The sequence below is a fragment of the Lonchura striata genome, chromosome 4 (assembly GCF_046129695.1).
Source record: "Lonchura striata isolate bLonStr1 chromosome 4, bLonStr1.mat, whole genome shotgun sequence".
Lineage (NCBI taxonomy): Eukaryota > Metazoa > Chordata > Aves > Passeriformes > Estrildidae > Lonchura > Lonchura striata.
The window spans coordinates 30835951-30850509 of record NC_134606.1 but is presented as its reverse complement, the minus strand read 5'-3'; the positions used below and the strand labels follow the sequence as shown (position 1 = coordinate 30850509).

At 43.2% G+C, this 14559-nt stretch overlaps 1 protein-coding gene across 6 annotated transcripts in view; it reads right to left on the bottom strand.

The window, feature by feature from the left end:
* Positions 1-14101, bottom strand: part of FAT1 (FAT atypical cadherin 1) — a 102937-nt gene extending 88836 nt beyond the window's left edge. For 5 of the 6 annotated variants that reach the window (XR_013339887.1, XM_077782862.1, XM_077782866.1 and 2 more), the window contains exons 1-2: positions 13617-14101; positions 2867-6155 (exon numbers count right to left, since the gene is read on the bottom strand). Coding sequence is in view for 5 of the 6 variants with exons in the window: in XM_077782862.1 (XP_077638988.1) it covers positions 2867-6155; positions 13617-13670 (3343 nt within the window). In the remaining variant the exon portion in view is untranslated. Of the gene's footprint in view, positions 1-2866; positions 6156-11790; positions 11923-13616 lie in introns of those variants that run through there. The other variant, XM_077782865.1, reaches the window with a different exon arrangement.
* Positions 14102-14559: the final 458 nt, after the last annotated feature.

Genomic DNA, 14559 nt, shown 5'->3' with positions numbered 1-14559 from the left:
TACTTCCTTTTAGCTTAGGAAAGGAAAAAGTACTTTAAAACTGTGTGTGCCCTATTTTTTACATTACAAAATATAGACAGAAACTACTTCAATTTTATCATCTTGTTCTCCTCCTTTTCTGACCATTATTGCCTTTTCACGTTTAAGAATATAAGAAAGCTAAAATATGACTATCAAATTCACCTCTAATGTATCTTTTTTCCGCATCTTTGAAAAGCATCAGAGCAGTCAGGGAACTAAGTAATCAAAGCAGCTCCTGAGTTTGGAAATATTGGTGTTTAGTGCTGCCTGTTAGGACATTCACTGCTAATGGCTTGGGGAAAACTGCAAAAACAGAACCTATGAAAACCGCTGACTGAAAATAAAGGTAAGGCTCGGAAAACAGAACTCAAGACGTTGTGGCAAAGATATATTTAAGTCCCTTGTGAAAATACCAGAATTACAGGTACAAATATCAAACACTAATACCATTTCCTACCTTTTGAACTTTGTAAAATTAAAACAAACTTAATATGGGAAAGACAACCTAAAAGTCAACAAAAACCAATGCATGGCACTAGCTATTATGGAACAATGCTTCTACCATCATCTAGGCTACCTGCAAATATGATTGTTGTCCTTAATTTCTTATAAGCAAGGGATAAAAGAGCCACTCTGAGCCACTGAATAGTTTAATGTTGACTTGAAATAAGTTCTTAAGTCTGATTTATCTGTCTTTGAACTGACAATGTAGTATGATGCCCTTCAAAGACAGGAGGATGAGACTTGTAGCTCAGGGGTAAAGTCCAAAGAACCCTTCAGCAAGCTGAAAAAGTTAACAAGTTGCTTGACAAATCTCTTTAACAAATTCTTCAATGTGCTTTGTTGATGGATATTCAGTCTGCTCCCTGTATCAAAGCCAGTCCATTTTGAAAAATATGACAAATATTCAGACACTGCAGTATAAATAGTGCCTTCAAGAACAATTCTGATGGCTTTTTACCAAAATAAAGTGTCAATCCAAAACTTAAGCTACATTGCCAAGTTTGTACATATTCAATGTCTTTTCCTTTAGATCACCAAAAAACACATCAAGCAAACTGAAATAAACACTTTTATCCCCACACCAGTGTCATAAGTAGAATTTGTCAATAAGATTAAAATCTAGCAATCCCTCTCTACCAGCACCCCATTCCCACGAAATCCCTCTACTTTCATCCCCAAAGAACTGCAAACACTAGATACCAGATATGAATACAGACAATGCCTCTCCCCTGCCTTGAAAATACAGAGCTACTGCTCTGGACAATATTATTGAATAGAAGCTGGCTTTGCTCCAAGCTCTGCCAACTTTGTAAGACCAACTGATAAAAAGCAACTTATTTAAACTCACACCAATTCTTAGTCAAGTAAACTAGCTTTGTGCCAAAAAAGTAGAGGCAACACACAGAGACAACTAATTCTGCCATTGCAGCACCATCACAAAAACACACATACCTGTCCACATACCCATAAACAGGTTCATTCTCACTTTCTGTTACCTATCACACATTTATAAATTGCCAAACTCAGACTCATTCTATAGGACAACCAGTGAAACCTCTAAAATACCATAACACACAGTGAACTTGAATATACTTATACCAAAGGAAATGCATAATGATATACAAACTAATATTCTGCACACACACTAAATGGCCAAAAGCGAAACTACAAGGTCTTGGAAAGAAAGTATTCAATTCTCCACTTCTAGAAAATCTGTTTCACTACCTTAACTATGTGCTTTGTTAAAAGCAAAGCTAAGGGAAGCATTGTTACATTTCAACCTGTAGAGCTGGTTCTTTAGCCACAAACCATGTAATTTAATAACAGACTTTCTAGAGAAGAAAAATGGTCAGGAATAGTTTGTTCACCCAAACCCTAAAGAGTGAAGTGGCTTCATGAGTCTCTATCACCCACATTCACAATTGTGGGAAGCACAGCGAACACACCAAATGACTACTGGATGAATCAGACATAATTCCCACCTTTTATTCTCAGTTACAAGTTTTTTTTCTTTACATTGATCACATATGTCATCATTTACCTATATGTAACCTGTAGACAAATCTTACACCAGATTCCTCCACAATTTATTTCAGGATGTTTAGATAACTTCAAAACATCAATGCTCTCTCTTTATCGAAGACATAAATTAATAGATAGCTATATAGACATCCAACCGAAATGTTAAAAGTCAGCACTAGAATTTTACTGAAAATAAAATTATGTTTCTTCTGAACACATGACACTGGAAAAATTCTCACACTGCTCATCAGTGTATGAATTACTTATTAAATAAGTCAACAGCTCAGTCTGCTTGATTCATATGAAGTTTTTCTATTGTATTCTTTGGCAGAAGGCTCTGATGAAGACAGCACGGCTTACTAAATTCTAGATGGGCACCTGCAAATGCTGAAAGTAACTAACTAAACCAGCACTATGGCAGTATCACACCCATGCATACCTCTAGTAAGAGGAGCGAAAGATAATGTAATTTAAGACTGAAAAGTGTAACAGTTCCACTGTCCACAAGACAGATTGTGTGTGCACATGAGGCAGACGTCCATTCTATATCAAGAGTATTCTTACTTCTGGGTGGCATAGATTTTAAGACTTAAGCATGGCTTTAGGTAGTCTGGATGGAAGTGGGAATATTAGAGAGAAATTACTGATCAAACGTATAAAAATAATTTTACTTAAGTAGCAGACACAAATATACACATTGTTGGTGACATCTTTTAGTCCAAACAAGAACACCTATATCAACTGTGACAATGCTGCTTCTCTTCTCTTTCCTGGCATTTGATTTTGTTTAGTATATAAAAATAACAGAAAGCCACCTTACCTTTTTCCTCGTCTATTCGAAAAACTCCTATACCCGATCCATCTCGGATGGAATATCTGATCTCCCCATCTCGTCCTGCATCTTCATCATAAGCAGATACTGTCATTACTGAGGAGCCAACAGGAGCGTCTTCTTTTATGAAGCCTTTATCTGCAAATATGGAGAACTGTGGGGGGTGCAAGTTTTCATTCACATCTATTATCTCAACCTCAACATAACACGTAGAGGACAATGAAATGGGCTTTCCTTTGTCCTTGGCCCGCACGGTCAAGTTGTAAAGTTGTTTCTTTTCATAATCCAGTCTTTGTACAATACGTATTGCTCCACTTATTTTGTCAACGTCAAAGGTGCCATCTCCACTGTCCAGAAGACTGTACCGTACTTGACTTGACTGGCCTAAATCAGGATCATAGGCTTCCAGCCATGTAATAATAGTGCCCTCAGGAAGATCTTCTCGAATTTTCACATGGTAATTTGAAGGAATAAACTTGGGAGGATTGTCATTAACATCTTCTACAGCCACTTTCAAAATAACTGTTGAAAATAATTGAGGTTCTTCAGTAGGTTGGTCCCTAGCCTCAATTTTCAAAAAATAAATGTGCTGTTCCTCCCGATCCAGGACCCCTACAACTTTCACAACTCCTGTCACAGAATTAATAGTAAACTTGTCTGTATCTGTAAGAAGGGAGTATTTCACTTCTCCATTAGCCCCCAAATCCTTATCAGTAGCTCCAATTTGAATTATTTCACTGTTGGGCTCTTTGTTTTCACTTACTTCAACAAAATAGCTGTCTTGAAGGAACTCCGGTGGGTTGTCATTAGCATCCAAAATCTTTATATCTAAAAGGGTCCAGGCAGACTTCTGTGGTATTCCAAGATCATAGACAGTAATATTGAGGGTATATTTATCTCTTAATTCTCGGTCAAGGGGAGATAGAATTTTCAGCACTCCTCCTTCCATATCAACAATAAAACTACTGTCTTCATTACCTGCAGAAATAACATATACTAACTTTCCATTGAAGCCAGTATCAAGATCAGCAGCATCCACAGATATTATGCTGGAGCCCACAGGTTGGTCTTCTTTTATCTCAATGCTACTGGGGAGAATACTTCTAAACTGAGGTGCATGCAGATTCACAGAGTGAGTATCAAAGAAAGCATCCTCAACTTCTCCACGATTGTGCAACTTATTTGCTTGTAAGAGTTTCTCTGCAAGCATTTTGGCAACACCAGTTTCTTCACATTGCAAGTTGACTGGTTTGCGACTACCAGCTACAGTTATGTTGATATACAATGGTTTTGCAAAGTTCTCTCCATCTGTAGCTGTAATTTTCAAACTGTAAAAAGACATTTTAGCACCTAGGCCATCTATTAGTGACTGTTTGAGAGACAGTACTCCAGAATTTGGGTTTAGGTTAAATAAATCCAGTTCATTTCCAGATTCAATTTGGTATCTCACCAACTGGAGTTCATCAGCATCAATAGCAGATACAGTTGTTATTTGCTCTCCAACACCAAGATCCCTGGGGATTATTCCCTCACAATTTATTTTCTCAAACAGAGGTATATTGTCATTCAAGTTATTTAAAATAATAGTAACAGGAACTTCAACTTCTCGGCGATATGGTATACCCCAATCAGAGGCTCGAATCCTTAAATTGTAAACCCTTGGCATCAATTCATAATCCAAGTCTTCTGAGGTACTAATAATCCCACTGAAATGGTTAATCACAAATGGCAATGGATTTAAGTTTGCAATGTTATAGGTCACATAACCGTTTTCCCCTTCATCAGGGTCTTTTGCACTCACTCTCATTACACTTGTACCTGTTGGCACATTTTCATCGAAGGAGGCTTTATAGGATGTCTGAGTAAATTCAGGAGGATTGCTATTCATGCCTAGTACCTTAATTAATACTTTTGCAGAAGCTCTTCTGTCACTTGTCACAACTTCAAGTTCAAAATGGGATGCATACTGTGCTTTTATGGGTTCTAAAGTGGTAATAAGACCAGTGTGAGTGTTTAAATTGAATTTTACTTTTCCTGGTGTGTTTTTAAATACATATTTTAAATGTGGGTAACTAGGCACAGCTTTCACCATTATCACAGGTGTGTTTGGAGGAGCAAATTCACTTATTTCAGCTCTGTATATCTCTTTTTCAAATCTGACCGGACCAGACCTAAATTGTGGTGATGTCACATGAACAACTTTTACCGAAGAAAACTGTGGGGGACTCCCTTTGTCTTTAGCTTGAAGGGTAAGGTTGTATCCAAAAGGGTGACTTTCCCAGTCAATGGGACCAATAGCTTTTATTCTGTATTCTTTGCCACCTGGAACAGACCTCACTGTTTTGAACTGTTGAAGTGCATCTCCTGCAACAATATTTAACGATGCTATTTCCCCATTTGAACCCTGGTCACTGTCCTCTACAGTTACTATTGCATATGTTGGATCTGAGTCTGATTCTGATGGAGTCAATGGAACAGCTGTAATAACAGGGGCATATTCATTTGCTTGCTCTACATGAACCGTTAGTTTTGCCATACTGCTTATGCCACTGCTACCATACAGCTTCAGCCCACGGTCCACTGCAAGAATTTCCATCTCATAACGCTTAGTGTCCGAGTAGTCAAGTCTACCAGTTAGAACTACCACTCCACTAGTTGGATGTATAGCAAACACATCTGTTCTTTCTTTAAAGCTATAGTAGAACTCTCCATTTGTTCCTATATCTGCATCTGTCGCACTGACTCTTGCGATGCTGGTCCTTATTGCTGTGTTTTCAGGCAAAGAAACGCTGTAAGATGTTGGAGAAAACAAAGGCCGCAAGTCATTTGTATCCAGTACCTGTATCCTGACCTTCGTGCGTGTTTCAGCATTTGTATTTTTTTCAACTGCTTTAACAGTCAGCATATAATGGTCCTTCACCTCTCTGTTAAGGATAGCTGTGTTTCCTCCCTTGGTCCGTATTCTCAAAAAGCAAAAGTTTCCAAGAACATACTCTTCAGCTTTGAACAAGTTCTCACTGTCACCAGAAATAATTTTGTATCTTAAGTCCCACAGTGGATTTGTAATGTAAATGCCCATTTTCACTGGATGCCCAACATAAGTCTTGGCTGCGGAATTCTCATACACAGTGGCATTATACTGCAGTTGTGTAAATTGCATTGATGAAGCATGATGTGGCCTTTGATTTCCTTCACAGTTTCCAAAATGCTGCACCAGCAGCATCAGCAGCAACAGCATAGTCAAGTATCTTCCCATGGCAGCAATTACAAAGAAACCCTGAAACAAGAAAGATATGCAGTAAAGCTTATGATTGTTCAAATGTTTATCAAAGAAATATTAATGCTTAGTTCAGAATTCGTACTTGAAAGAAAATTAGGTAGGTTACACATTTAGAGTATATAATTTTCTTGAAGAAAGTGTCAAAATTATTTGCAGTAATAGAAACACATGTAAATTAAAAACTCCTACAAAAAGCCAAAAATCCACTACATCAAAAGTCTAGGAATAACTAATGCAACATGAGAGGAACACAGAGTTAAGTTCAAATGAACATTCCCATGAAGCAACATGCTAAAAGAAATATGTCAATGCTGTCTGCTATGAACAAACAAACTAGACCTGAACTAATCTGGAGTAATGAACATTCACTCCAGTTCTCTACTTCATACATGACAATGATGTCTAGTAGAAAATTCTCCTCCCCCATTTAATTTAGATTGTAAAATGATTATTGTCATTTAATGTGGAAGTAAACTGTAAGAGTTATCTTGATATTACCATCAATTTTTTACAGTATCCAATGTGCACCTGTTCCAAGAATGATAAATATTATAGCAGAGATAATTCTGTATTGCATTCCCTCCAGCTCTGACTACCCTTGTAAGAGTAGTACTTATCATAAAAAAAAAATAAAAATCAAGCACCACTAAGGTGTAAAGCCCATAAAGAATAAGACACATTCCTTTATTCCCCTTTCAGAATAGATCTGAAACAAATTAGTATCAAGAACTCTAAGAACAAGAATCTATCAAAATTACTGGAGGAACATTTCAGTTGGGTTTCTCCAACACACTCCAGAAATGACAGAGAAAGAGCCTGGAACAGCAAGACAGTCATAGAGGCACAACTTAACTGGATTTGCCCTTTGAAATCAGTATAACATTTTTGATACCTAAATCTAGGCAAGATTGCAGTAGGAAGAAAGGCAGAAACCTCAGGAACAAGACATCTGGGACCACCTTCTTCATCTGGGTTTACAGCAGTCGTCTTTACTCCTTCAAGTCTCACAGTATAACAAATCAAAGCTTCAGAAGGCTCCCTCAACAAGCCCAAGCTTTCAACAAGATACTCGGGGAAAAACTTCTTTCCAGCAAGTAGAAAGCAATCTAACATTTTCTTGATTTCTTTGATTAAGTAGTACACATTCATTTCTTTCTTCTTTCTCTATTTGTCCTTAAACTTTTTCCTTTACCTCTCCTTCTCAGTTTTCTTCCCCAGCCAATCTGCTATACAAATCAAACTAATTACTCACTATGTCGTTCTTTTATTGTTCCTGACCTTTTTCTCCCCACATTTTAGCCCTAGTTTGCCCTCATCCTATTCTTTGGATGTCAGTCTCTAAGTGCCTATCTTCACACTAGTTCTGTTCACCTCCTCTAAAAAAATATCACATCCTTTCTCCACTCATGTTTTCTCTTACATTCATTTTTCTCTTCCCTACTTCCTACCTGCTCAGGTAGATCTGTGAAAGATCACACTCACTGACATTCCATGGACTGACTCTGCCCACTAGCAAACATCAGAGCAAATTAATCTACTTGTGTCAACAGTTCACTTCAAAACCTCAGAAGGAATTCAGTCGCAGATGAAGTCAATGATTTTGACAGGAATTTAAGACTCAGATTCAAACAAATCATAGGAAGTATTGTAGAGGAGTAATGAAAAGGAATATCCTTTTGGAAGGAGTAAAAAAAAAGTGTGTCTGTCTTCTAAATCTAGCATTTAAGTTGCACAATTAAAACTATAAACATAGCAAACAAAAAGTGAATAAGCAAATAATAAAAAGATTAAAGCTCTTTGAAGTTAGTCACTAGCTGGAACCAATACTTACAAGGTCTTAACACTGAATGAAGAAAAGGTTGGGAGGGCAAATGAGTGAGGTTGAAACAGTCACCATTTCAATGGCTACACAGTATTATTCCACCCATATCTATTTTCCGTCCCAGGCTATGATATGTCCTGGGAATACAGAGGCACTTTGGTCTGCAGGGCTTTATGTCCCAGCATGCTACCAAGTTAACAAATATCTGCTTAAAACCAACCAAAAAAACAAACAAACTCTTACACACAACCAAATCTTTGAAACAAATAGTGATATCAGTTAATCCCAAAACTCTGAAAATTTTAAAATGCTACCAGACTGGCCTAAAAGGCAATGCTAAGAAGATTGCTTAAAACATCATTTTTCAGCAATCAACAAAGCCAGCTTTTCCTCCATTTTGCTGGAGTTCTGGAAGCCATCTATTACAAATGATCTATCTACTATTCAATGATCAAATTTTATGTTGATCTGATCAGATACTTCCTTGCTTTCTCCCTCAGTTACACTAGAAATTTTTATTATCATTATTATTCATTTATACTAAAGTCCAAAACCCAGCTTTCCTTCTGATGGTGTAGCACCTGATTCACTGCCCCATTACACACAGTAACACAACCACCAGTAAGAGAATTTCCTCCCCAGTAGTAACCCCTGCAATTTATTGAGTTACAAATAAGAATGTAAAAGTATTTCTCAACTGAACAGTTAAACCGCATCAGATAAAAACAAGTTAGCAATTTCTTTTACAAAACACTATTTCCATCTAGTCATAATTTACATAGCTACTAAAAACTAAAAAACTTTGACTCGGATTATCCAAAAATCAACATAGTACATTCTTGGAAAATATCTGAAGTATTAAGCAGTTGCAGTCATAAAGACCATTAACGAGTAAGAGAAAGTATGAAAGCATTAAATTAAAGTGATAATGTGTTAGATATAAACTCAGATGTCTCATTACAGTGTGTCAAAATGACTGAATTTCAGAAACATTTTAGCCAAAGGCTATACTTTGAACTCCTAATTTTTTATTATCTTTGGAATATGACCAGTTTAGGATTTTCTGTATCCATGCTCAATACACAAGGTAACCGTTTGCTTAACAAAACATCACAGTCCTAAATTCATAAGTGCACACTGTATTATTCTGAAAAGCTACTTTCAAACAAACTTTGATTTCTTATCTGGAAATTATCATTTGGATATTTTTTATTTATATGCATATTCAGGTAATTTTTATTTAGATGCAAATTCAGCACTGGGATATGTAACAGTTTTACTACTTAATTAGAACATTATCAAAACTATTAATGCATCAAAACATTAACGTAATTTGTACATGGGAAAAATATTAATGCAACTTAGACTTTTAATGTGAAGATAGTTAATATTTCTAAGCATAATTTTGGAGCTAGCAGAGCTCATATTGATAACTTATAAATTAAGATGACTGGATAAGATAGCAGTCACAAAAAAGACTGTTTCGCCTAGCAGGAAGTTTACAGTAATTAGATTTCAAAGTCTATATAGTTTAAGATTTGAGAGATTTAAGCATAAAATACAGAACTTTAGTAAAGAGCAATTTCAATGTCAAGCAAGCAAAAAAAAAGACCAAACCAAGCTTATCTTGCTTATGATACATACATTGAACCGATTTACCATACATAGATATATAATGTAGCTATGGGGAATATACACCGAGATATTTATTCCCCCACCAGTAGAAGTCACAGGTAGAAAAAGGATCAGGCAATATACCCAAGTTAGTCTTAGTCTCATTGCTATTGTTTTTCTACATGCAAGCTCTACCAGTTAAGTCCAGAATAACCTACCTACCAAGCAAAACATTAACTATTTACCTTAAAGGTCAGTTTTGATCAGCACACCCAACTGATGCTGTCTGACAGAAATGCACTGTGAAACTAAACAGTCATGACAGGATCTCTAGTGTAGCAGTCTATGAGAGTTGTATGTCTTTGCAAGCTGCACTAATTGTGGTTGCACCTACCCTTCCAATTGTTCAAAAGCAATTATTCATGTAGTCTAATGGGAAAAAAGAAATATCAGTTTAGCTGTTTCAACATGCTTAACCTTCCAATCAAACAAATTAACAGTGTCTTTTGCTTTTCAGAGGAGGAAGGTGTCTGTTTTGGTATTCAGAAAATTAACACATGATGAGAGTGTATGGTATTGTTACTTTAGTAAAGCTGGTGAGTTATTCAAGAAATGTACAGTGTCACAGAGATTAACATAACAGTTTCAACTTGTGACTAAAGTCCAGTGTTTTATGTTTGTATTCCCCACATCATGAGTTAATCTCATGAGATACTTTGATTTATGTTTTCAAAATACTAGCTATTAAAAGGAAAATGCTGCAGCTATATTCCAACAGCAACAAAGATTTTAAAACCAGACTGAAACTAAGAGTCACATGGAGAATTTTGACTGTTTATCTTTAGGCAGTTACTTACTGGTGTATCTAACATGAACTCATTAGATGTGCAAAGAAAAGCAATCTCTATGAATAACTATTTGATGGAAATTTAGCACAGTATGTAAAATTTGTGATAACAAAAATAGTTCTACTGATTTTTGAATTCAGTTTTAAACTTAAAAAAAAAGAAAAAGAAATCTTTGAGAGTTTAAAGTCACTTTACACCTGTTTATTTGAACTGATAGTAGAGTTAACTTAGCTATACAAAGTTCTTTAGCATGCTTAATTAGAAAAAAAACAGACCATCCTTTTTCTGGGATGACTACTAAGGCTCGCCTTTCAGTCTCCTAAACGAGATTTTAGGATTTAAAATAAAATAAAAACTTTTAAAATAGTTTACAGCATGCAAGTAAGATATTTATTCACTGAATAGCTGAATTACTTCCACAAAGTTAGAAAAGCAAATAGGAAATACACATCTATTATACAACGTTCTTTTCTTTTACAGAGACAGCAGAGGTGGTAAAAGAATACAGGTAGTATTTCCTATGCCACTCCCTAGGAACAACTTGCATGCAAGTATTTAAACCGCAGGAAAACCTACTGCTAGAAGGCAGCATTTCTTTAAACTTATTAATGCCTTTCGAAAAAAGAAGTTTTCTAACAGCGGTAAAACACGGTGTCACTTACTGACGAGAGAGATTAAAAAGTGCATCTTTCAAACATAACTTTGTTCTGCTTCAACTGCCCTAAAGAAGAATAAAAGAAGCAGCAGAAGCCGACTGATGAGTCCGGCCGGGCTCTTCCGGGGAGCTGCTGCCAAACGTCGGGTCCTGCTGGCAGGCACTGCCCTTTACCTTTCGGAGCAATCCGGCGAGGAATGCAACGAGGGACGCGGTGTGGAAGTGCGAACAAAGGAAGAAATTCATCCTAAGGTACTTCTCTCCCGCCGCGAACCGCCCCTGCCGGCTCACCCGGGAATGAAGTTTGCAATGGCCCATCAGACGCACTCAGACACCTTGCCTCAGGGAAAAGCACCACCGCCAACTCTTTTCCTCTGCCCAACTTAGGCGGAACCTGCCCGCTGAAGTCGTGCTGGCTCTCCGGGGAGTGAGTCCGGCCGGCCGCCGCTAGCCGCGGGGGGAGCGGGGCGCCCGGGGCCCGCGACGCGCGGCGGGGTCCAGGGCAGGGGCCCGGCGCCGCTCGCAGCCCGTCCCGCCGGGCCCGCGGCACGAGGCGGCCGCTCGCCCAGCGCCTCCGGCTAGCCCCGTCCCGGCCTCTCCTCGGAGCCTCAACCTCCCAAGGGGTCCGCGCCGCCCACCGCCCTCCCCCGCCGCCGAAACTTCTGCCAACTTTCCGGCTGGGCCAGCGCTCACCTCTGCGGCTCGCAGCCTGCGGGGCGGGGGCGAGGGCGCGGGCCGGGGCCAGCCCCGCACGGTGCCTGCCGCGCCGCTGCCCCTTTCTTCCCCGGCCACCGGCGCGCCTCGCCGCGGCCTCTCCGCCCCCCCGCCGCCGGATTCCTCCGCGGCGCTGCACGGCCGCCCCTCCGGAACTCGTTTCTGCGGCGTTCAGAGCGGCGGCAGCCCTCGCACCCCTGCCCGGCCCCGCCGTGGAAGGGCGAAACGCGGAACAGAACAGCGGGGGAAGGGCGAACCAAAACCACGAGCCGCTCCTCCCGGTGGCCCGAGGCTGGAGGGACTGCTCACCTCCGCCGCGCTCGCCCCGTTCCTGCACGACGGAGTGGCAGGGAATCGGATGCCGGTCCAGGGACGCGGGCGATTTCGCGTATGGTGAAGTTCTCTCCCAGAAAGGCTACTCAGAAACTTTGGAAAGCTGCTGCCGTGGGTGTCTTACGGGGATGGCAAGGGAGACCGCCAGAGCCCGTGGGAACACGCGGTTCTCTGCTGTCCGAGGAATAGCGGGTGGCCGGGACAAGTCCTGTGGTGGCCGCCCACACTGCTGGTACCCAGGAGCGCCCAGCCACGACCGCAGCGCCTCGGCGCCCGCTGCCCTTCTCACAGGCGGCCGGGCTGCCGCCCCTGGACCGCGCCGCCGGGCTCGGGCTCACGCCTCCCCACCTCGGCTGGGCTGGGCTGGGCGAGCCGCCGCTTAACGGCCGGGCGGAGGAGGGAGGTCTCACAGAGGCCAAAAGTGACTGACTGACGTCTCTCGCGGTTCCCCGACACCGCTGGAAGGAGCGGTGCTCTGCTCCGGCGTCGGGAAAAGCAGCGGCAGTGAGAGGGAGTGCGCAACCGGGTATGCAGCCGGGGGAGCGCAGCGCGACCGCCCTGCGGCCCGTGGAGAGGGTATGAGCTACCAATCCGTACCCCCAAGTGGAAAAGCGCCCTGCCGGATTCATGCTGAAGGAATATCTGGCAGACTGTCAACCCTCCGTTAAAGATTAATACTCCTAAACAGTCCTTGAAGGATTCCCCGCTCATTAATAAGTGATCACACTTAATGACTATCAAATGTTTGTCTGGGGAATCCTATCCCAGCGGACTCACGACGAAGCCGGGTTGCAGGCAGGAGCCGCCAGCGGGGGCGCATTTACTACGCATTAGCCTCACCACGTCTTTTATTAGCCACAAAAATAAATACAGCCAGCGGCGGAGGGAGCCCCTGTTCAACCACAGCCCCCAGGGCTGCAGGTCAAACGGAACCAACCTCGTCAGAAAGGCTGGCTCTCAGGGTCACCAACCCGCAGCCGGGTGGCTCCGCCCCGTGGCACCCGCGCCCCCTCCCCGTGGCGCCCCGCAGCCCCCGGCCCCGGCTGCCCCGCGGCAGCGGCGGCGGCGCAGTTCCGTGGCGGCCGGGCAGGGGGCGCCGCGCCACAGCGCACGGGCGGCAGGCACGGCTCCCGGCGCCGGCTCCCCCGGAGGGAGCTCAACCCAGCCGGGAGCGACGAGCCCGGCTCTGGTTCGGGAAATGTAAGCCTCGCTCTCGCCGTGAAGGTGAGGTAAAGCTTGAGGTACCTTCAGCTCCAAGGTACGCGTAGAATGCATATGCATAGAATCGATATGCAGGTATATATACACGTATTGATATATACGTAAACATACTCTACACAGTTAAAAACCACGGGTTGAATCGAAGATCCTACTGTTTTCAGTAACTCCACAAATTAGAGCACTAGAACTCTCCAGGGAATCATCCCTCTCAGCACCCTGCTGATAATAAACTCATTAAACAAAGAACTCACCAGACCAGCTGGACTCGGCACTCTTCTCGCAAAGTCCGCTCCAGCGCAGTTCATGTCCGCACGCTTCCTCCTTCAGCTTTCTTTTTTGTCCTCTGGAGAAAGCACGAGCAATGCTCCGGTGCCCACACGCCTCTAGAGCGTGAACCCCGCGGTGGCCCTGGCGCTCAGCGCGGCCCCGGCGCGCAGCCAGCGCGGCGCCCGGCCCCGCCGCCACAGCGCGGCATGTCGGCTCCAACCCATCCGCTGCTTGAAACTTGAACGAGGGGGGAAGGAAAAATACACGGGGAGTGGGAGAAGAAGAAGAAGAAAAGAAAAAAAAATAAAAAGAAGAAGAAAAAGAAGAGAGGCGAGAGGGAGGGAGAGATCCAACTTTCTTAAGACATGTCCAGGCAAAGAACGGGCAGAGTTAAAGAGTTACAGCAGCGGAGAGAGTGAGTGGAGACGCTGCGCCGGATCGCCGACTCCTTCCCTCCCTCTCTCCTTCCCCCGCCTCCTCCCTCCCTCTTCCCCTCCCTCTCTCTCCGTTTTCTTTCGCACTCCGTCCGTCCCCCTCGGACCCTGCTCACGGTAGAACCACCCCCTCCCTGCCCTCGCCGCTGCAGTCGGCGGCGAGAGGGAGCAGCTCGCGGCTCTGCGCGTCCGCACGGCTCCGCGCGGGTCTCGGGCGCGCACCGGGGCCGCGGCCGCCTCCCGCAGGTGAAGCGCCGCGCCGTGCCCGGCACGCCCCCGCCGCCCCGGCCCCCCGCCGCCGCAACTCTCCGTGGCCGCCGCCGCCGGGAGGCCCCGCTGGCTCCGCCGCCGCAGCGCCGCTCGGCGCGGCGGGACGGCGCTGCCCCGCCGCACGCTGCGGGCGCCCCGCAGCAGCGCCTGGCGGCTCCTGCTCGGCGGGGCACAGCCGCCAGCTCAGCCGGGAGGCTCCAAGCGGCCTGAGCACGGGAGGTTC